At 56.0% G+C, this 19,247-nt stretch overlaps 5 protein-coding genes across 5 annotated transcripts; 2 read left to right on the top strand and 3 right to left on the bottom strand.

Moving 5' to 3' along the window:
- Nucleotides 1–51: 51 nt before the first annotated feature.
- Nucleotides 52–1,192, bottom strand: ENH_00086480 (NLI interacting factor-like phosphatase domain-containing protein, putative; the record flags this gene model as incomplete). Its single annotated transcript, XM_013582690.1, has 2 exons — nt 52–262; nt 513–1,192. 2 exons carry the CDS (start codon nt 1,190–1,192, stop codon nt 52–54), a joined length of 891 nt encoding a protein of 296 aa, XP_013438144.1.
- Nucleotides 1,193–2,107: 915 nt separating this feature from the next.
- ENH_00072630 (hypothetical protein, conserved) lies at nt 2,108–4,437 on the top strand (the record flags this gene model as incomplete). Its single annotated transcript, XM_013582691.1, has 6 exons — nt 2,108–2,471; nt 2,631–2,906; nt 3,032–3,372; nt 3,606–3,786; nt 3,876–4,047; nt 4,155–4,437. The coding sequence occupies 6 exons, from the start codon at nt 2,108–2,110 to the stop codon at nt 4,435–4,437; spliced, it is 1,617 nt and encodes a 538-aa protein (XP_013438145.1).
- Nucleotides 4,438–5,107: 670 nt separating this feature from the next.
- On the bottom strand, nt 5,108–7,275 carry ENH_00072640 (hypothetical protein, conserved; the record flags this gene model as incomplete). The annotated part of the gene is made up of 8 exons (XM_013582692.1): nt 5,108–5,119; nt 5,422–6,105; nt 6,164–6,599; nt 6,660–6,778; nt 6,839–6,884; nt 6,960–7,079; nt 7,138–7,209; nt 7,265–7,275. 8 exons carry the CDS (start codon nt 7,273–7,275, stop codon nt 5,108–5,110), a joined length of 1,500 nt encoding a protein of 499 aa, XP_013438146.1.
- Nucleotides 7,276–8,217: 942 nt separating this feature from the next.
- Nucleotides 8,218–14,175, top strand: ENH_00072650 (UDP-N-acetylglucosamine pyrophosphorylase, putative; the record flags this gene model as incomplete). Its single annotated transcript, XM_013582693.1, has 10 exons — nt 8,218–8,255; nt 8,927–9,070; nt 9,234–9,397; nt 9,495–10,290; nt 10,710–10,809; nt 11,192–11,344; nt 11,937–12,023; nt 13,010–13,380; nt 13,564–13,643; nt 13,997–14,175. 10 exons carry the CDS (start codon nt 8,218–8,220, stop codon nt 14,173–14,175), a joined length of 2,112 nt encoding a protein of 703 aa, XP_013438147.1.
- A 2,032-nt stretch (nt 14,176–16,207) lies between these two features.
- ENH_00072660 (hypothetical protein) lies at nt 16,208–18,675 on the bottom strand (the record flags this gene model as incomplete). Its single annotated transcript, XM_013582694.1, has 2 exons — nt 16,208–17,171; nt 17,474–18,675. The coding sequence occupies 2 exons, from the start codon at nt 18,673–18,675 to the stop codon at nt 16,208–16,210; spliced, it is 2,166 nt and encodes a 721-aa protein (XP_013438148.1).
- Between the last annotated feature and the right edge of the window lie 572 nt (nt 18,676–19,247).

Genomic DNA, 19,247 nt, shown 5'->3' on the forward strand with positions numbered 1-19,247 from the left:
ACGGAAAAGTGCAGAATAAAAGAAGTGAACGCAGAAGAAAGCGAAAGCGATTCAAAACGGAAAAGTGCAGAATAAAAGAAGTGAGGGCTCTCTGCGGGGCGCGCTGCTGACGTGTACGTCCACCCGGAGTTCCCGCTGGGCGGAGAGAAAGCCGGCCTGGACCTTTTCTTCGCCCTCGGCTCCCACGGCCGCCAGGCAGCAGAGGCAGATGCCCCCCACAGCCAGCGGGTGCTCGCAGGCCGTCGCCGCCACCGCCCCCAGCCTGCAGCAGCAGCAGCAGCAGCAGCAGCAGCAGCAGCAGCAGCAGCGGCGGCGGCGGCGGCGGCGGTGGCGGTTGCGGTGGAAGCAGCAGGGAAGGGAACAGGGAGGGGTAAACGAAAACGGATCAGACACTCGCAGCAGCCTGGACGCGCCATCTGCGACTGCTGCTGCAGCACCTGCTGCTGCAGCACGGGAAGCAGCAACAGCAGCAGCAACAGCAGCAGCAGCTAATGCTGCTCCGCGTGGCTTACTCGGTACTACTGGAAATAATTTCATTGTTCAAAACCGACAACTTGCAAAGAAGTCCAGACACAGGGGCGCGCACCACAAACTCGGAAGCAGCAGGCGGCCTTCCATCCGCTGCTGCTGCTGCTCCTGCTGCTGCCCGTGTTGCTGCTGCTTCTGATGCGCTTCCTCCTGCTGCATCGGCTGCTGCTTCTGCTGCTCCGCGTTCTTCTGCTGATCCGGCTGCTTCTCTCCCACGCGCTGCTTCTCCTGCTGCTGCTGGTCCAACTGAATCTGCTGCCTCCGTTCCCTTTGCTGCTTCTGCTGCTTCTGCTGCTTCTGCTGCTTCTGCCGCTTCTGCTGCTCCGGGACGTGCTGCTGGGCTTACAGCTGCTGCTCCTGCTGCCGGCGCTGCCGGTGTGTCCGCGGCCGTTGCCGTTTCTTGCCCTTGTGCATCTGCTGCGTCTGCTGCTGCTGCTGCTGCTGCTGCTGCACCTTCGCCGCCATTCTCAGCAGCAGCAGCAGCAGCAGCAGGGGGCGGAAAGAGGTGCGCGAGCACCTGGCCCTCGACCACGTGGCTGCCGGCTGGAACTCTCCATTTGATGGTCAGCGGCAGCGCCTGCTGCGCCTCTGGGGGGAGGCAGATTGAAACAGCGCCTTTGGGCTCTGCTGCTGTTGCTGCTGCTGCTGCTTCCTGCGGATCCATGGGCTCTTCGCTCAACTAGCTGCAGTGCAGAAACTAAACCCGAAACCCTTAACCCTCAACCCGGGGAAAGCAGCAGCAGGAGGAGCCGCAACGCACAGTACCGGGAACGAAAGCTGAGCTTTGGAGGGTTCGTGCCTAGGGTTTAGGGTTTAGGGTTTAGGGTTTAAGGCTCGCTTGTCCCAAGGTGACAGCCCGAGAGCCGACGCCCCTGGCCCTCCTTAGCCGATGTGTCTGCTACGAGTTTCAAAATGCAAAACAGCAGCAGCAGCAGCAGCTACTGCTGCTGCTGCTGCTTCGGGTTTCCCACGTGTATGTACCAAAACTGAATGAGCAGGGCCCCCTATGTATCGGGGGCTGCCTTGGGGGGAAAGCAGCTCTAAATGAACTTGAGGAAACGGGGGTTTTGAATTAATAAAAAGGAAATCGAAACAACAGAAGATCAGTTTTTACATTTCCTTATTCCCGAGTAAACCCTTGCGGTTGTTTCCCCTGCATGCGGCCGAAACCTTGAGCTGGGGCCCCCGCGAAGCTGAACTGAGCGGCGTTTTCCGTTTTCCCCTTCAAAGTGAATTTAATTTCCTTTTTTTCACCAAAATGCCTTTTTATTGAATCAATTTCCGGACTGCTGCTGCCTGTGTATCTCGAACTCCCCCTAGTCTTCGAAGAAGCCGGGGTTCGCCAGAAAAGGCGTAATTCAACTAAGACCAAACTGGCCGCAGCAGCAAGCAGCTAGCCAGAGCCGCAGCAGCGACAAAGCTGCTGCTTCACAACAAAGTGTAGAAGCTTCAGAGTGTGTGAGGTAGTAAGGAAGGAAAGATTCTGTCAGCTCAAATCCTCACTTCCCCTCGTTTTTTTCCCTTTTCATCTTTTTCACGTTAACACCAAACACTCTACTTTGCTGCCAACAGCCAGCCCATGGCTTCCCACGCAAAGAGGCTCTCTGGGGGCCTCTTTCGCTTCTCAGCTGCAGCAGCAGCAGCAGGAGGCCCCTGGAGGCTGGGGGGAGCTACAGCAGCTGCAGCAGCGCCTGCAGCAGCTGCAGCAGTACCAGCAGCAACAGCAGCAGCAGTAGCAGCAGCGCCGGCAGGCGAAGACTTTCCACGGCCTCCAGCTCGAGCCCAAGCATCTTTCAGGAGGCTTTCCATCTGTGCACACCGACTGGGGTCTCTTGCTGCACCGGGGCTGCCAGCGCTAGCCAGCAGCAGCAGAATGGGCGGCAGCAGCCTCAGCAGCAGCAACAGCAGCAAGTGGCAGCCGCTAGGCCTCCTTTCACGCAAGTGTAGCAAGGCGCAGCAGCAAGCGCCACAGGCCACTCTTTATTTAGGGCTTTCCTTAGTGTGCATATAAACGGCTGCATGCGTGCCAAGAGCCCTGCTGCTGCTGAGGCCCCCCTGCTGCAGCTGTTGCTGCTGCTGCTGCTGCTGCGTTGCGTTCTCAGGCCGTCGTCCGCCGTCTCTGTGGGATTCGGAAGAAGTCAAAGAAGAGTTCGCCCGCTCTGTGGGCCGCCGCAGAGCCCCCGCGCGGTCCAGTAGGCAGTCAAGCGCAGCAGCAGCAGCAGCAGACAGCAGCAGCAGCAGCAGCAGCTCGGAAAGCCTCGTAGAGACGGGCTGGAAAGAGTTTTTGGGGCGCTACAAAGCACCCACGGGGACGTTCAACCCGCCGCTGCCGGGGGCAGCTGCAGCAGCCGGTCGGGTGCAGCGAAGAAGAAGAAAAAGTGAGAAAAGAAAAGCACTTATGAAGAATTGAATCAGAGACCCCATTTGTGCAACTCTAATCACGGACACAGCCCATGGCCCGCAGCCGCGCCGCCACTGTTGCTGCGCTGCTGTGGGGCGTGAGCTGCTGCTGCAGCCCACCTGGAGGAGCCGCAGACGCCGGCGAGTGAAGCTGCTGCTGCTGCCGCTGCTGCTGCTGCTGCTGCTGATGAGGAGGAGGACAGAGGGGAGGCCTCGCTGGACTTTCCGGAGAAGAAGGACCCCACTGCGGAGCTTTTTGACTATTCGTGTCTCCGCGGAAAAGGCGAATACCGCGAGCTGACCCACGAAGAGGCCGCGCGCATGCACGAGGCTTACCAGCAAAAGCTGCTGCTGGACCGAAGAGTCCGCTGGCTCAAGTCCAGGGCGCTCCCCGACCCCGACAGAGACGCCGCCGCCATTCTCAAGGCCCACGCGCAAGACCAGGTGCGCTCGCCAGCAGCAGCAGCAGAACAACCAGCAGCAGCAGCAGCAGCGGCAGAGTGGGAAGCTGAGGGTTTCAGTCGAGTTCTCCCGTGAGGGTTCGAGTCTTTTTCTCCGTGATAAATATACTGAAAGCCGCGCAACAGAGGCCTCCTTCCGGTCTTTGCTGCTGTTGTATAATAGCACACGTAAGAATGCATGCATAAGGGCTGCCTGTTCTGCTGCTGCGCCGCTAGACCGAAGACGCCCTCATCGAGTCACTTGGTCTCGGCGACGGCGTGAGAGCAGCGCGGCACCTCGTGAGGATGGAAGCCGATGCGGAAAGACAGGAGCTGGCCTCTCGCATCCGAGCGAAGATGCGGGAGGAGAAACTCGCAAATGCGAGGCTCATGAAGGCCCCCTTGCCCAATGTTCAAGGTAAGAAAACAAATTCTGACCGCGGCATCTGCCAGTAGGGCCCAAAGTCCAACATGCAAATCGGCCGTTGGCTCCATTTGCCTCTGCAGGCCAGATCGTCGACCCTATCAAGTTCCACGTGGCCCGCAGAACTGTCCGCCAGGCGCGCCTTCTGCAGTCGCAGCTTGAAGAATTCCTTACGTGGAACTCCGCGGAATTCCTCCACGGAATGCTGGGGGGAGCTTCAGTTTCAATTCACCATGTGGAACAACAAACCACAAGGTGAGCGCCAGCTTCCAGGCCTTCAGCAGAGCCTTCCCGCCCGTTGCTGTTTGTCTTATCGCGGCCTTGACGTCTTACTCCTTCCTCCTGTAGTGCTGCCTTTTCAGGTCAACATGCAATGTGTTTTTCACCGTGGTGTCTAGACACGACCCCAAGGACGTCGAAGAACGACTGAACCGCGCGTCGCCACACTTACGGATGCAAATGGCGAGACGTTTAGAACTTGGCTACACTCCTGCATTCCGTTTCATTCATGCAGATGAAGAGCTGAACAAGCACAGCCTTTTCAAGCTAGTTTCAAACCCCTCCCCACGTAGTGGCATTTCAAAACAGCAAAAACAGCAAACCATTGCCAAGGCGTGGGGAGCAACAATGAATCGAACTGGCTAAAGAACAGATGCATATGCTCACTAACAGAGTATGTGCATTTTGATGCTAGATTCACTTCGGCTCGCCCGTGGGTGGCCAACATCATGCCTGCAAACTGAAAGTGAGTCACGAATATGCAAGTATTCAAGACATTTAAAACCGTTCATGAGAGTCTGTTCAACAGTTTTGGCGGATACTAAATATATTTCCGCTTCGAGGAAATCATGCTCTTATCGACTGCGACAGTGAAATCTGATTTGGCCATGCATGCGACTTGCGCGCGGTGGAAGAGCTTTAAATAAATATTTCATCAGACAAGCAATCCATGCGCGCACTTCCGCGACGCATATTGGGATTCAATAGAGGTTTCCTTGCCGTTTGCAGCCACTCAGATATAATGCTTTATCCTTAAAAGATGTTAGTAGTTGTTTGTTGTTCAGTTTTCTCATGCGTTATTTGCCTTACCGAGCCCTCGGGATGTAAGCTTGCCGAAATGGCCTCAGATAGTCACGCACCAACAACCTACAAATCTGATGTTGAGAATCTTGGGATGAATCCATCTACAGTGCAACCTTACCATTTCCCAAACTCTGCTAGAATTACGATGGGATCTCCCGGATAGTATGTGGCGTCCTTCCATTTACAGATGCGATCCACACTTGCAGTTTTTCTAGCATACATTTTCGTATGCTTAAATATCTTCCTAAATGCACATGGAACGGCCACCGTAGGTACGTATCCAAATTCTCCACTGCTTTTGCGGCAAAACGCCCATGACGTGTTCTGCAACAGCATGAAAGTATGATAAAACTACAGATCGCGCAGAGTACGCCAGTGCTCATGCAACTTACCATGACTGACAACAAGAAAACTTCATCCCCGCAATTTAGGCTAAGAGTCCCTGGCTCATCGCTCTCGTAATTTTGGTCAGCGGTGACTAACAGATCCTTTATTATCATGAAATCGCCTAGCGTTGCATTTACTCAAGTGTAATCTGGAACTGACCTCAACAGCCCAGTACTCAAATTCATGGGAAGGATAACATCTTTCAACCAGAGCAGAAGACTTATGACCGCAATATTTGACGCTGTTCACAGCCATCCAACTACGCAGTTGTTTTTCGATGACTTCATCGAAAGTGGCTTTTGCAGCGGTGGATGTCTCAAGAGGCGGTGTTTCTCCGTCGTTGGCCTTAGCGACTCCGACCTGATTGTTCTCATCTGTACCAGGCTTCTCAGCACTGTGATCTCCGAAAGAATTTGTCCGTGTTTCGAATTCGTCATGCACATCGGATGTGGTCGTCGTCAAACACCGATGGCTCGTGTTATTGTTCCTCAGGCATTCCGCCTTTTCAGCCTTCACGGCTATTGGTGTGTGCTGGTCATCTTCTCTTGTCTCTTCCCTGCTAAGGGTAGATGCTGCTTGCATATCTTTTGGCCGTTCTAGCCACTGTTCCGATTGGGGAAATTGCACGGAAAGATCCTTGTATGGGGCGTCGGTCGGTAGCCGGCAGCGAGTTTCTCCGTTTTGCAAAATGCTGACTGGTTCTCTTTTGGGACAGGAATCGATATGTTCGTCATGTTTCATCGCTGCGTGGCTTCCACTGTCTTCATAGAAAGGCTTCGGTGCGACAGCACTGTGCTCTCGATCTTGAAAACAGGAACCGGCACTAAGTCGCGGATGCTTCCCCTGAAGACGCCAACATGAGAGAAAAAATCAGAATATTTGAAAAAAATTATGTTCCCACCCTCGAGTGTGTTGCCTCATTCGCTTTCATTGAAGCAGCTGAGAGCGTCGTATCTTCTTCAAAACGTTCCTGCTGCTGGTCCTCCAAGGACAGACTTTGTTTCAGCGGACTGCCGGGCAAAGCATCACACGCGTGCTCTGGCAGTTTATTGCCTTCTTCTTCATCCGATGGTTCCGCCTCGGGAAGTGAGCTTGGGGTCCCTCTCTCTTGGGTTCCTTCCGAACTGACGGGTAAGGCCGTGCTTCCTGTAACCTCTTCAGGTCTCCCGAGCTCGAGCGGGTCTTCTAAGCCATCATCGCCCTCTTGCTGGCCCAAAACGCCTCCGAAGGCCTCGAAGGCGGCCTCGAACAGATACTCGGGAGGCGTAGTTCTTGAATTTCGGAGATCCGAGCGGAACAGCATTTTCAAAGCTGAAAATGTCCGCAAGTCCAGAATCCTGCAGTTTGCCTCGCGCATGAGTGCGGGGTGTTTGCTGCCTGCTGCGGTTTCCGCTCACCAGGTGCCGATGACAAAAAGGCCAGAACAGTTTCCGAGTTCCAAGCCTTCCACCATGTCGAAGACGTCGTAGGCTCTTGCGTTGGAGGGGGCAAGGGACACGATCCACCGAAACGCTTTCTATGTATCCGCCGCACACTGCTTGCGCGTTTCTTCGCAAGTGTGGGAACCCGAACTTACGTGTTTGCGAACCGTGACGTAGCCGCAAGGCGACAAGCTGCCATCCCTGTGGCGATCGCGCAGAGTGAAGAGTCGCTGCGCTTCACAGCGAGCTGCAGCGCTGCGCTGCGTCGCCCCTTACCTCTCCATGCGCACAGCGGGGACGTTCCGGACGACGAGCAGAGACGGCAGCATGTGCTGGTCCCTCAAGCGGAGCGCCTTCTCGAAGGCGTCGCCGGCAGCGCGCAAGTCGACTGCGAGTCTGGTCAGGAACGGCTGCTGGAGCGTTTCGAGAGTCGGGGAGGCGGGGGGCGACTTACTGAATGCCGGTGAAGACGATGGCGCGGAAGTCCTTCGCGAAGTATATGTCTTTCACGCTTTCTACGTGGGGACTGCAGGCAAGTGAAGGCAGCTGGGCCTCGGAGGGCTTTCGACGCGCACACTCACTTGTGCAGCATGGGGGAGGAAACCTGAAGGACGGAGCGAAACCCGTCCGTCTGCGCCGCAATCGAGGCCACGTCGGCGACGCTGTCCGCCAGACTCAGCGCGGGCAAGCCGAAGTAAGACCAGAGGCACTGCAGACGCAGGATGGACGGCGAGTCCGCGCTGAGGTACTTCCACACGTCCGGCGACACGTCTTCTTGCTCCCGGTGCGGCGGCGACTCCTGTGTAGCGCCCCAGTAGGCAGGCAGCACTGGGCCGGCGGCCGCGCGGGGGTCGCCGCCTTCGCCTGCAAAGGCTGCAGCCGAAGCCGGCCGCTGCTCGTTCGCCCCGCTGGAGCCATCTTCTCCCCCGCCTCCAGACAGCGTCTGCTCCCCACCGATCTGCAGGGAAGCCAGCATTTCAACTCTAGTCTTGCTGTTTCCAGTGCGGTTGGAAACTGTTGTCACCAGGCGTACTCGACATGAAAAAAACCGAACTTTCTACAAGTGACGGGCGCCGTGCACGCTAACGCCGCTGCCTGTACGTACACCGCACGCTCGCGGAGATTTAGCGCATTTTTCCCGTCATTTCATTCCCTCTTTCGTTTTCCGCACACACACACACAATTCAGGTGTTTCCGAGCTGAGTTAACTGGAAACCGTTTTTCGCGCAGTAGCTTTCTTCACCGTCGAGATTTTGAACTACTCTTGCAGGGCAAGCGCACCCTGCCGGATCCAGAAGATCAACCAATTGAAACGCGTTGGCACTCTTTGCAGAGGTGATCTGAGTGTGTTTACCACGGACTTGAGGCTAGAGAACGCTTTTTTAGCCGCCCTCGTTAGAAGACTGCACACTACTCTGGAAGCAGGCGTTGCAACAAGCGATCCTTGTGCAACATACGGAGCGCTTTTACGGTTGCCTTGCGTGGCATTAAAGCTACGTTCTCTATGTTACTGCGCGTTTAACCACCGCGGCAGATGGGAGCTGCTATTGTGGAGCTTGTTGAAGGCTTGAAGTCAGTGACGACGGTGTCAGCTAAATGGAATTCTCGTTTTGAGCTGTGGCAATAGCGTTGTTCCAGGACTGCAACCAACTGTTGGTAGCAACGAGTTGGATTCTTTGGGTCTGTTACTAGAGTAGGGTTGCTTTCAAAGAGTGGCTCGCAAAAAATAGCTAGGGAAGACCTGCGTGGAAGCAATGAGAAATGCTCCGCAGACCACGGGCTGAGCGGGCGTTGCCCAAGTAACTTTAGCTACGGCATTGAGTCTTGCATTAGGTTTAGCAAAAGTGAATATATCGGCCCAATACGCTTGTGTGTCTTTTGCGTGGCTTCATTGCGCTCTGTGTCTGTGTTGCTGGCTAGGCATGTGGCCGACATGGGACTGCTGCCGCGGGCTGCAAGGGGGCGAGCCGAGGCAAAGTGTGGAGCAGTGTGAACATTGTCGGCGACGCTTTGAAGGGCATTACTATGATCACGGCCTGTAACTGTGAATTGGTGGCCGCATAGCAGGCGAGGGCCTTGTAAATATGCTGCGTTGCGCCCCTGCTGTCTGTTGCTCATCGGGCAATAGTCACCGTGCGTCGGCGACAGGGTGAGAGCTGGCAAATAGGTTGGCGCTGAGTGAATTGGTCGAAATAGCACTGCGTTTTTCGCGCGGCGTAGCGTTTCTTTGGGGGTTTGCAAAGGGAGCGGTGTTGCGTGGCGTGCGGCGCGACGGTCGTTGTTCTGCCGCCTGCCGCCGCGGACTCCGCGGCGGGAGCGGGCGGGCAGTTCGCGCTTGAATGCAGCGAAGGGTTCGTAAATGCGACTGAGCGTGCTTGGAAGTGGCAGTGGTGCGAGTGGGAGCTGGCGGGGAAGCAAGCGCGGCTGCTGCGGAGCCGAGCGGCGCGGGCAGCTGCGGCTGCGCGGCGGCGGAGCCGCAGAGCAGCCGCAGCGTCCGGCGGGCGCGGCGGCTGCCCAGGACTGCTTCGCGTTTTTGCGTTTTCTGCGCAGAGGGTCGCCCTGCAAAGAAGGCGAAGCGGCGGAGCCGTTTGCAAGTGCAAGAGCCAGCGCGCCCGCAGCGGCGGCGGCGTCGATGGAGCCGGCGGCGCTCAAGAGACACTTGATAGAGGAGCTGCACCAGGGCCACCTCTTCCCGCCGGATGCGTCTGCGGCAGGTAAGTGAAGCGCTTCCTTCGCCTCCGCAGCAGCGCAGCGCAGCAGCAGCACCAGCAGCGCAGCAGCAGCAGCGGCGGGGTGCGCTGTTTGCTGCAGACGAGGCGCGGCTGCTGCAGCAGCTGGCGGCGGCGGACGCCTCGTACCCCGGGGGCCTGCGGGCGTACGTGGGCCGGGCGCAGGAGCTGCTGCGGGCTGCGGGCGCGGGGGCGAATCCCTTCGAGGGCTTCAGCGTGGCAGTGCCTGCGGGCGAGCGGCTGCGGCCGGGCAGCGAAGCCTTTTTGGCCTTCGAGGCCGCGGGGCTGCAGCAGCTGCGGCGCTGCGCCTTCGTGGTGGTGGCGGGCGGCCTGGGCGAGCGGCTGGGCTATTCGGGCATCAAGCTGGGGCTGCCCACGGAGAGCTGCACCGGCAGCAGCTACCTGCAGCTCTACTGCAGCTTCGTCGCCGCCTGCCAGCGCCACGCCCAGCAGCAGCAGCAGCAGCAGCAGCAGCAGCAGCAGCAGGGGGAGGAGGTGCGGCTGCCGCTGGCGATCATGACCTCGGGGGACACGCACGCGGCGACTGCGGCGCTGCTGGAGGCCCACGACTTCTTCGGACTCGACAGAAGCCAAGTCCATTTGCTGCAGCAGCAAAAAGTGCCCGCGCTCGCCGACATGCAGGCCAGGCTCGCCACCTGCCCCCAAGACCGCTTCCAGCTGCTGCTGAAGCCCCACGGCCACGGCGACGTCCACGCGCTGCTGCTGCGCTCCGGGCTGCTCAGCAGCTGGCAGCAGCGGGGCCTCCGCTGGGTCGCTTTGCTGCAGGACACCAACGCGGCGGTCCTCCGCGTGCTGCTGGCCGTCATCGGCGTTTCCGAACGCAGGGGACTCGCCATGAACTCCATCGCCGTTCCCAGGTCCGAACCACACGCAGCAAGGCTGCTGCTCCAGCAAATGCAGCTGCTGCTGCTGCAGCAGCAGCAGCAGCAGCAGCTGCAGCAGTGCAGCAGCTGCAGCAAGTGCGAAAGTTGAATTGCAAGTGCAAGTGCAAGTGCAAGTGCAACACGGCCGCCCGATCGCCAGATCCGACTCGCCAAAACGCGCGAGGAGTTAATAAAATAAATAAAGATTAATTCAACGCCAAACAAACAGCCGACGCGGCGAACTCTCGTTCGTGAACTCTTCAGCTCGGTGTCTGCACGCTTTCCTGCTGCTGCTCTTGAACGAGTGCAAAAGCGGGAAGCTGCGCGATTAAGTGGAGGATCAGCCATTAATTGTTCAGATATTCGCGCGTTATTATAAATTAAGTTTTTCTTGTTTTGTTTTGCTGCTGCAGGCGGCCTGGGGAAGCCGTCGGCAGCATTTGCCGGCTGGTTTCGGCGGAGCGCGAGCTGACTCTCAACGTGGAATACAACGTGCTGGACAGTCTTTTGAAGGTATTCTTCTTTGTGCATTAATGAGTTTGCAAAAACTTTAAAAAGAGCCCCAAAGGGCCCTTCAGGCCGCATGCAAAGGCCCGGATCGGAGTGCTTTCCGTGCGGGTTCCGCGGCTTCCTTTGCTGCTGCTTTCTCCTTTTCTGTGCACTTCGCTGACTCCTGAGGTGGCTGCAGTGTTTGCGTCTTTGCTGCGAATCAATTCAAACTTCTTCCCCCCGCTTTCCCTTCTTGAAGTCTGCGTCCCGCTGCTGCTGCAGCAAAGCTGCAGCAAAGCTGCAGCAAAACTGCAGCAAAGCTGCAGCAAAGCTGCAGCAAACTGCAGCAAAGCTGCAGCAAACTGCAGCAACTGCGCCTTTGCTGTTCACTGCTTTGCTGCTGCAGGCCACGGGCAAAGGCGGAGACACGGCGGGGCCTGAGGGCTATTCGCTTTTGCCCGGAAACACCAACGCCATAGTGCTGAGTCTGGAGCCTTACTTGCGGGCTTTGGAGAGTTCTGGGGGTCTCGTGCCGGAGTTTATAAATCCCAAGTTCAAAGTAAATGCTTTTTAATTAATAATTAGTTTTAAAAAAGAATTTAATTAATTAAAAAGCATTTACTTTGAACTTTTATTTGCAATTTTGAATAAATTAGTTTTAAAAAAGAATTTATATTCAAAATTGCAAATAAAACGCTTTCTTGCTGCCTGCATGCGGAAGCCTTCTGCAGCCTTTTGTCAACTCGAATGCGCCTTCTGCTGCTGCTGCTGCACTTACTTCAACTAGTTGTGCTGCTGCTGCTGCTGCATTCATTTCAATTAGTTGTGCTGCTGCTGCTGCTGCATTCATTTCAATTAATTGTGCTGCTGCTGCTGCATTTGCTTCAATTCGTGGTGCTGCTGCTGCTGCTGCACTTATTTCAATTAGTTGTGCTGCTGCTGCTGCTGCACTTATTTCAATTAGTTGTGCTGCTGCTGCTGCATTTGCTTCAATTGGTTGTGCTGCTGCTGCTGCTGCATTTGCTTCAATTCGCTGTGCTGCTGCTGCTGCTGCTGCATTTGCTTCAATTGTTTGTGCTGCTGCTGCTGCTGCTGCTGCTGCATTGCTGCAACTGGTTGTGCTGCTGCTTTGGCTTTGCGTTTGGACTTAGGACGAAACGAAAACTTCCTTCAAGTCGCCCGCGCGCCTCGAAAGTATGATGCAGGACTTGCCGCTGCAGCTGGCGCCGGAAGACAAGGTGAGAGTTTCTTTTTATTTTATTTATTCTTTTTTATTTATTTCCACTTATTTCCATTCTTTATTTCATTCTTTATCTCATTCTTTATCTCATTCTTTATTTCAGTTCTTTATTTTAATTCTTTATTTTAATTCTTTATTTTAATTCTTCATTTTAATTCTTTATTTTAATTCTTTATTTTAATTCTTTGTTTCAGTTCTTTATTTCGATTCTTTATTTCGATTCTTTATTTCAGTTCTTTATTTTAATTCTTTATTTTAATTCTTTATTTTAATTCTTTATTTTAATTCTTTATTTTAATTCTTTATTTTAATTCTTCATTTTAATTTTTTATTTTAATTTTTTATTTCAATTATTTATTTTAATTCTTTATTTTAATTTTTTATTTTAATTCTTTATTTCAATTATTTATTTCAATTATTTATTTTAATTCTTTATTTTAATTCTTTATTTTAATTCTTTATTTTAATTCCAGACTTAACTCCTAATTTCATTATTTGCTTTTTGCTGCTGCTGCCTCTCTCTCACTTTCCCTGTCGCTTTCCACTTTTCCTTTTGGCTGGCCCAAAGCCCGAAAAAGCCCTCCACTGCCTAACAATGAATTAATAATTAATTAATAATTAATTATTAATGCATTAATAATTAATTAATAATGAATTAATAATGAATTAATAATGAATTAATAATGAATTAATAATTAACAATGAATTAATAATGCATTAATAATGCATTAATAATTGATTAATAATGCATTAATAATGCATTAATAATGAATTAACATGAATTAACATGAATTAACATGAATTAACATGAATTAACATGAATTAACATGAATTAACACGAATTAAGATGAATTAAGATGGATTAAGATGAATTAAGACGAATTAAGATGAATTAAGACGAATTAAGATGAATTAAGATGAATTAAAGACACATTTGCAAGTAATTGTTCTCTTATTTTCCACTTACTTCCAACTCCGGCGCAGGTCGGCTTCGTGGAACTGCCCCGCTGGTGCTGCTTCAGCCCCGTGAAGAACTCCGTCGAAGACGCGCGCAAGAAAGCCGCGAGCGCTTTGCCGCCGGAGTCCGCGCTGAGCGGCGAGGCGGACTTGTACTACCAGAACGCGCAGTGGCTGAAGCTCGCCGTGGCCTGCAGCAGCAGCAGCAGCAGCAGCAGCAGCAGCAGCAGCAGCAGCAGCAGCAGCGGCTCCGTGTTCATTGCGGAGCCCCGGCCCGTTTGCTTCGGAGGCGTTAAGTACCAAATGGGCCCCAAAATCGTCCTTTGTCCTTCCTGGGCGATTTCGCTGCAGCAAATGAAGGAACGGCTGCGGGGCGCCAACCTGCGGATTCAGCAGGAGTCCGTCGGAGTTTCGGGCGCTTCCGGGGCTCCTTTGGATTCTTTTTTCTTTTATTTTATTTTATTTTATTTTATTTTATTTTATTTTCCCTTTTAAGTCCTTTTTGCGCGCAAAAAGCGCCACAAAGTGCTGCTTTCCGCCGCCAGATCTGCACAGTGCGCTGCGGTGTATCTGCTGCTCAGCTCGGCGCTGGTCATTTCCGGAGATGTCGAAATTCACAATTTGGAATTGGACGGCGCTTTGCTGCTGAAGGCAGACCCTGGTGAGGAATTTTTATTTCTTTTTGTTTTATTTATTTATTTATTTCTTTGTTTTATTTCTTCTTTTTCTTTTTCCACTTCCAATTCCAAAGTTCAGGTTCTCCGCGGGCGCGGCGCGGCAGCAGCATCTGTCTAGGCTGGCCGCTCGAGCGGCTTCTCTCCTGCTGCTGCTGCTGCTGTTGCTGCCACTGCTACTTCTGCTGCAGCAGCAGCAGCTGCTGCTGCGGCAGCTGCTACAGCTACTGCTACTCCTGCTGCGGCTGCCGCTGCTGCTGCGGGTGCTGCACTGCCTCCGCTGCTTCTACTGCTACTGCTGCTGCTGCTGCTGCTGCTGCTGCTGCTGCTGCTGCTGCAGGGGCGTCGCTGGTGGTGGACAGTCTGTCAGTGCGCAACGCGGGCTGGAGCTTTGAGCCGCTTTCCGATGCTGCTGCTGCTGCTGCTGCTCCCGTGGAGGCTTTGCGGGGCTTTCGAGTGCTGCGGAAAGAAGCAAAGGAAGTTCATGTCAAGAGTGGGACTGAAGTGATTCGGGAGTGACGCGCGCAGCGCGTCTGCTGCTGCTGCTGCTGCTGCTGCTGCTGCTGCTGCTGGGGCGGCGCCGCCGTTTTATTTTTGTTCAGCGTGGCGGCGCCGCCGCCGCAAAGTCGCAACTGCGACAGCAGCAGCAGCGGGCGGCGAGGCCGCCGGAAGCTGCTGCAGCAAGAAGCAAAAGGCGCAGCGCGAGCGCAGCAAGAAGAGCAGCAGCAGCAGCAGCAGCTGCTGCTGCTGCTGCTGCTGCTGCTTTCTTGTTTCTGTAGTTGCCGATCCCTCCAAGCCAGGGGGCTTCTTGCTGCTGCCTCCAACTGACACAGGTCACTGAGGGAAAGTTTGCACTTCTGCCAAGTCCGCAGAAACCAAAAAGTTAATTCAAATGTCTTGAGGCCTTCGTGCTGCAGCAGCAGCAGGCGACAAGTCCAGCTGCAGCAAACAGATTCCCGCAAGCCGCAGCAGCAGCAGCACCAGTAGCAGCTCACCTGCAGCACCACTGTCTTCCTCGCAGCCAGCGCTTCGAACTGAGCAGCAGCAGCAGCTCACCAGCAGCAGCAGGAAAGTAGCCTCTTCAGCAGCAGACCAGCGTTAGCAGCGACAGAGCAGCAGCAGCAGAGCAGCAGCAGCAGCAGCAGCAGCAGCAGATCAGTTGGCCGCACGTAGGCGCAGTTAGGCAGCTTTGCAGAGTCAGGCAGCGCGAGGCAGCAGCGAGCGAAGCTGGCTGCGCAGCAGCTGCAGCAGCAGCAGCAGCAGCAGCAGCAGCAGCTCACTTTCACGAGGTAAGCAGCAAAGTCCTTCTTGGTCTTTTGAAAAGAAGACCCCTCGCGGCCGCCCTCCCGCAGCAGCTGCTCGAGCGAACCCCCGAGCCGCACATTTGCTGCTGCAGGCGCAGCAGCGGGCGCTTCCTTCTGGGGCTGCGGCGGGGGGGGCACTGCAGCGGGGGCGGGGGGGCGCGGAAATGCAGAAAAGTGCAGAAAGAAGCAGCAAAGTGCTGCTGCTGCTGCTTACGGACGGGCCCGAAGTCGTTTGGCATCAAATCTGAGAAAAAGGAAGTCAAAAGCTGCTTTTTAGAATGAGATTCCCTCGGTTTCTCACCGAGGACTTCCGGGTGCCGCGGCTCGTAGTGCAACTCGGAACTTGCAACTCTCGAGTCGCCCGCCGCCCCCGCGGCCCTCGCAGCGGCCAACACGCAAAAACAAACAACAATTATCATTTCCCGGAAGTTCTGCACTTTTGTTTTTCCAGAAAGTCGCAAATGAAGTGCAGATCAGCGCCGCGACGCCGATCCGCGCGCGCATCTGAGGTGTATGTGCAGCTCGCGCGATCCGCGGAAACCCGAGGCTCTGCGCCTTTTCAGATGATGTTTCCGACTTCTTTTTTCCCCTTTTTGCATATTTGAATTTATTTATTCCGGATCTGCTGGCGACTGACAGGATCGCGGGGCACTCGCGACTGCCGCAGTCTAAATTGAATGCGGGGAGCTCTACTCTGCCTGTCTTCCCGCGGGCCTGCTTTTCGCCCTTCAGAGTTCAACTAAAGACAAAGCACTTTAAAGACAAAGCACTTTAAAGACAAGTACTTTAAAGACAGTACTTTAAAGACAAGTACTTTAAAGACAAGTACTTTAAAGACAAGTACTTTACTTCTCTCCTGCAAAGCAGAAAGGCCGCACTTTCACTTGACGTCTTTGTCCCGACGACAAATAAACAAACAAGTCTATTTACAAGCCCCTTCAACACGGAGGACAAACCAGAAGAAGGGGCCAAACGATGGTCTGGGACGCAAAGCAAATCCCGTCCCAGAAGGGGGCCCCCGGGGGCCCCCCGGGGGCCCCTGGGGTCCCAGCGGGGCCCCGCTGTGCGGACTGGTGGGCCCCGGGGGGCCCCGGGGGCCCCGGGGGCCCCCAAACCACCGGCGCCGCGGCGACTCGCCAATAAGAAGGTGGGACTGCGTGGGCTAATAAAGGCTGAGACTATTTAGTTTGCGGTGGAGGCAGAGAGCAGCAAAAGAAAACCCTCGAAAAGACCAAAACCACAAACCCTTATTCAGGGTTTGGGGGGCCCCCCTTGCTGTAACTCGGCTTCCCCACACTCAGCGCCGAGGGCCGCCTGCTGGCCGTCGCCCCTCGAAGCCCCCGGGGGGCCCCCGCGCGGCCCGGGGGGGCCCCCAGGGGGGCCCCCGGGCGGCCCGGGGGGCCCCCCAGGGGGGCCCCCGCGCGGCCCGGGGGGCCCCCCTGGGGGGCCCCCGAGGCGGAGGAAGTGGGAGGGGAGGCCCCAATTCGGGTCCTGTCTCTTCTCCTGTGTCTGCGGGGGCTCCAGGGAGCAGGTACGGGCTGCTGCGTGTCTTGCTGCTGCTGCTGCTGCTGCTGCTGCTGCAGCAGCTGCTGCTGCTGCAGCAGCTGCTGCTGCTGCCTGTGTTGCCACTCGAGGCTGGGGCTTTCGGAGGAGCGGAAGGACCGCCTCAGCGCCCTGTCCTGGTTGTGGCGCTGCCGCTGCTGCTGCTGCTGCTGCAGCAGCAGCTGCTGCTGCTGCTCCCTCAGCCTGCCCCTCCGGGGGCCCCTTCGGGGGCCCCCCTGCTGCCTCGTGGCTGTCAATTCATCTTCTGCTTCGTATTCTGCTTCGCTGCCTCTCCTGGGGGAAGTTGCGGAGATGGAGGAGGCCCTGCTGCTGCTGCTGCTGCCGCTGCTGCTGCTGCTGCTGCTGCTGCGCCCCTGCTGCTGCTGCAGCGCCTCTTCTGCTGCTCCCTCCTCGCTTCCAGTTACAGCAGAATCACTAGCAGCAAAACAGTGCAGCATGAAGCCCGCGAGGGGCCCATAGGGGCCCCACCCTTGCCGCAGCATTTCCATCTCCACAAACCCCCCGGACCCCAGGGGCCCCCGGGGGCCCCCAGGGGGGCCCCCCACGGGGCCCCCGGGGGCCCCCGGGGGCCCCCCGGGGGCCCCCAGGGGCCCCTCAGGGTCTATGCGGGTCTCGGCGCCGCAAAGGCTGGGGGCCGAGAAGGACCTCCTGAGACCAAACAAACAAATTAATTCAATTATTATTTATTTATTTATTTATTTATTTATTTATTTGTTATTTATTTATATTTATTTACCATTTAATTTATTTATTATTTATTTATTTATTTCTTATTACTAGTGAGAGCTGGTGGGGCCAGAGGGGAAGAAAGGAAACAGAGCGGCGCTGGCGCTGCGGCAAACAGCCCTGCGGCGTCTTTTGCTGCTGCTGCTGCTGCAGCAGCAACAGCAGCAGCAGCAGCAGCAGCAGCAGCGCTGCTGGAGGGAAGTGGAGCTGCTGCAGCTGCTCACCTAAACAGAGCCGTGTAGGAGAAAGGCGCCTCGGCCCTGTCGGCGCTGCTGCTGCCTGCTGCTGCAGCAGCAGCAGCAGCAGAATCTAAACTGTTTTGCTGCAGCAAAGTTCCCCTTTGCTGCTCCCCAGCTGTCTCCCCACCTCTGCTGCTGCTTCCCGCGGCCCCCGGGGCCCCCAGCGCCAGCAGCGCACTGCTGCTCTCGGGCCCTCCCGCTGCTGCTGCTGCTGCTGCTGAGCTGTCGATGCACTCCAGCGGCAGCCGCAGCAATGAAGCATTTGAGGCAGCAACTGCTGCCTCCGGGGGCCCCTCAGACAAAGGAGGCGCTGAATTAAAGCACGCAGATGCTGCTGCTGCTGCAGTCTCTGCTGCTGCTGCTGCTGCAGTCTCTGCTGCTGTTTCTAAAGAAGACACGTTCAAGGGCAGCACTGGGCCTTCACTCACAGCAGCAGCAGCAGCAGCAGCAGCAGCAGCAGGCAGCAGCAGCGAGCTGTGATCGCTGCGCTTGCGGCCTCTTTCAACTTCAGAAGAAGTGTGTCTGCTTCCTTGCCGCTTCTCTGCTGCTGCTGTTGCTGCTGTTGCTGCTGTTGCTGCTGTTGCCGCGCTAGCAGCGGTTGCTGCTGCTGCCGCCGCTGTTGCTGCAGCAGCAGCAGCTGCTGCTGCTGGCTGCTGCTGCAGCTCACGCTCCTGGCTGGAAGACAAGAGAGACTCAGAAACAGCAGCAGCTAACGGATGGCCTAAAGAAGCCACCTCAAGAGATGGTGCTGCAGCTGCTGCTGTCGCTGCTGCTGCATCTGCTGCTGCTGCTGCTGCTGCGGGCTCCACAGCCGCTTCTTTCAACTCCGAATCGCCTTGAGGAGCAGCAGCAGCAGCTGCTGCTGCTGCTCCTGGTGCTGCTGCTGCTGCAGCTGCCTCGGAGAGATTCGCGTCCACTGGGTGAGCAGCAGCTTCGTCCCCTTGCTGCTGCTGCTGCTGCTGCTGCTGCGTGTCTGCTTCTACGGCGAGGCGCCTGCTGATGCTGCTGTTGCTGCTGCTGCTGCTTCTGCGGGCAGCAGCAGCTGGGGGCAGCAGCTGCTGCTTCCCCCAGCCCTCGCTGTGGGTCTGGAGACGATCCCCAAAGCGATCCCCAATCTGGAGACGATCCCCTTCACGATCCCCGAGACGATCCCCACTTTCGCCATCCCTTGAGGGGCTGCAGGACATGGAGAGGAAGACGGTGGCACGGTGGCGGCCCTGGAGGCTGCTGCTGCTGCTGCTGCTGCTGCGCCTGCTGCTGCAGCAGCAGCAGCAGCAGCAGCCTCTGGAGACGGCAGCGCGGGGGCCCCCACGGCCTTCACTTCTTCTTCCCACAACAGAAGAGGGGGCCCCTCCTCTGCTGCTGCAAGGGGGCCCCCCCAGTCTCCGCCGGCTTCCTTCTGCCGCTCCTGCTGCTGCTGCTGCTGCTGCTGCTGCTGCTGCTGCTTGAGAGCAGCAGGAGGCGGCAGCGGCGGCGCTGCTGCTGCCCGGCAGCTCGCCAGGAGAGTCTCGAGGCCTCCAATTAAATTTCGAAGTCCAAATAAATACTCTTCATCCGGGGAGGGATTGTCTGAAAAGCAGCAGCAGCAGCAGCAGCAGGAATGGAAACGGGAGCAGCAGCAGCAACAGCATCTTAATCAGCGGCAGCAGCGGCAGCAGCAGCAGTAGTAGCAGCAGCAGCAGCAGCAGCAGCAGCAGCAGTAGTAGTAGCAGCAGCAGCAGCAGCAGCAGCAGCAGCAGCAGCAGCAGCAGCAGAAGCA

This window comes from Eimeria necatrix, genomic scaffold (assembly GCF_000499385.1).
Source record: "Eimeria necatrix Houghton genomic scaffold, Enh_scaff717, whole genome shotgun sequence".
Taxonomy (NCBI): Eukaryota; Apicomplexa; class Conoidasida; order Eucoccidiorida; family Eimeriidae; genus Eimeria; species Eimeria necatrix.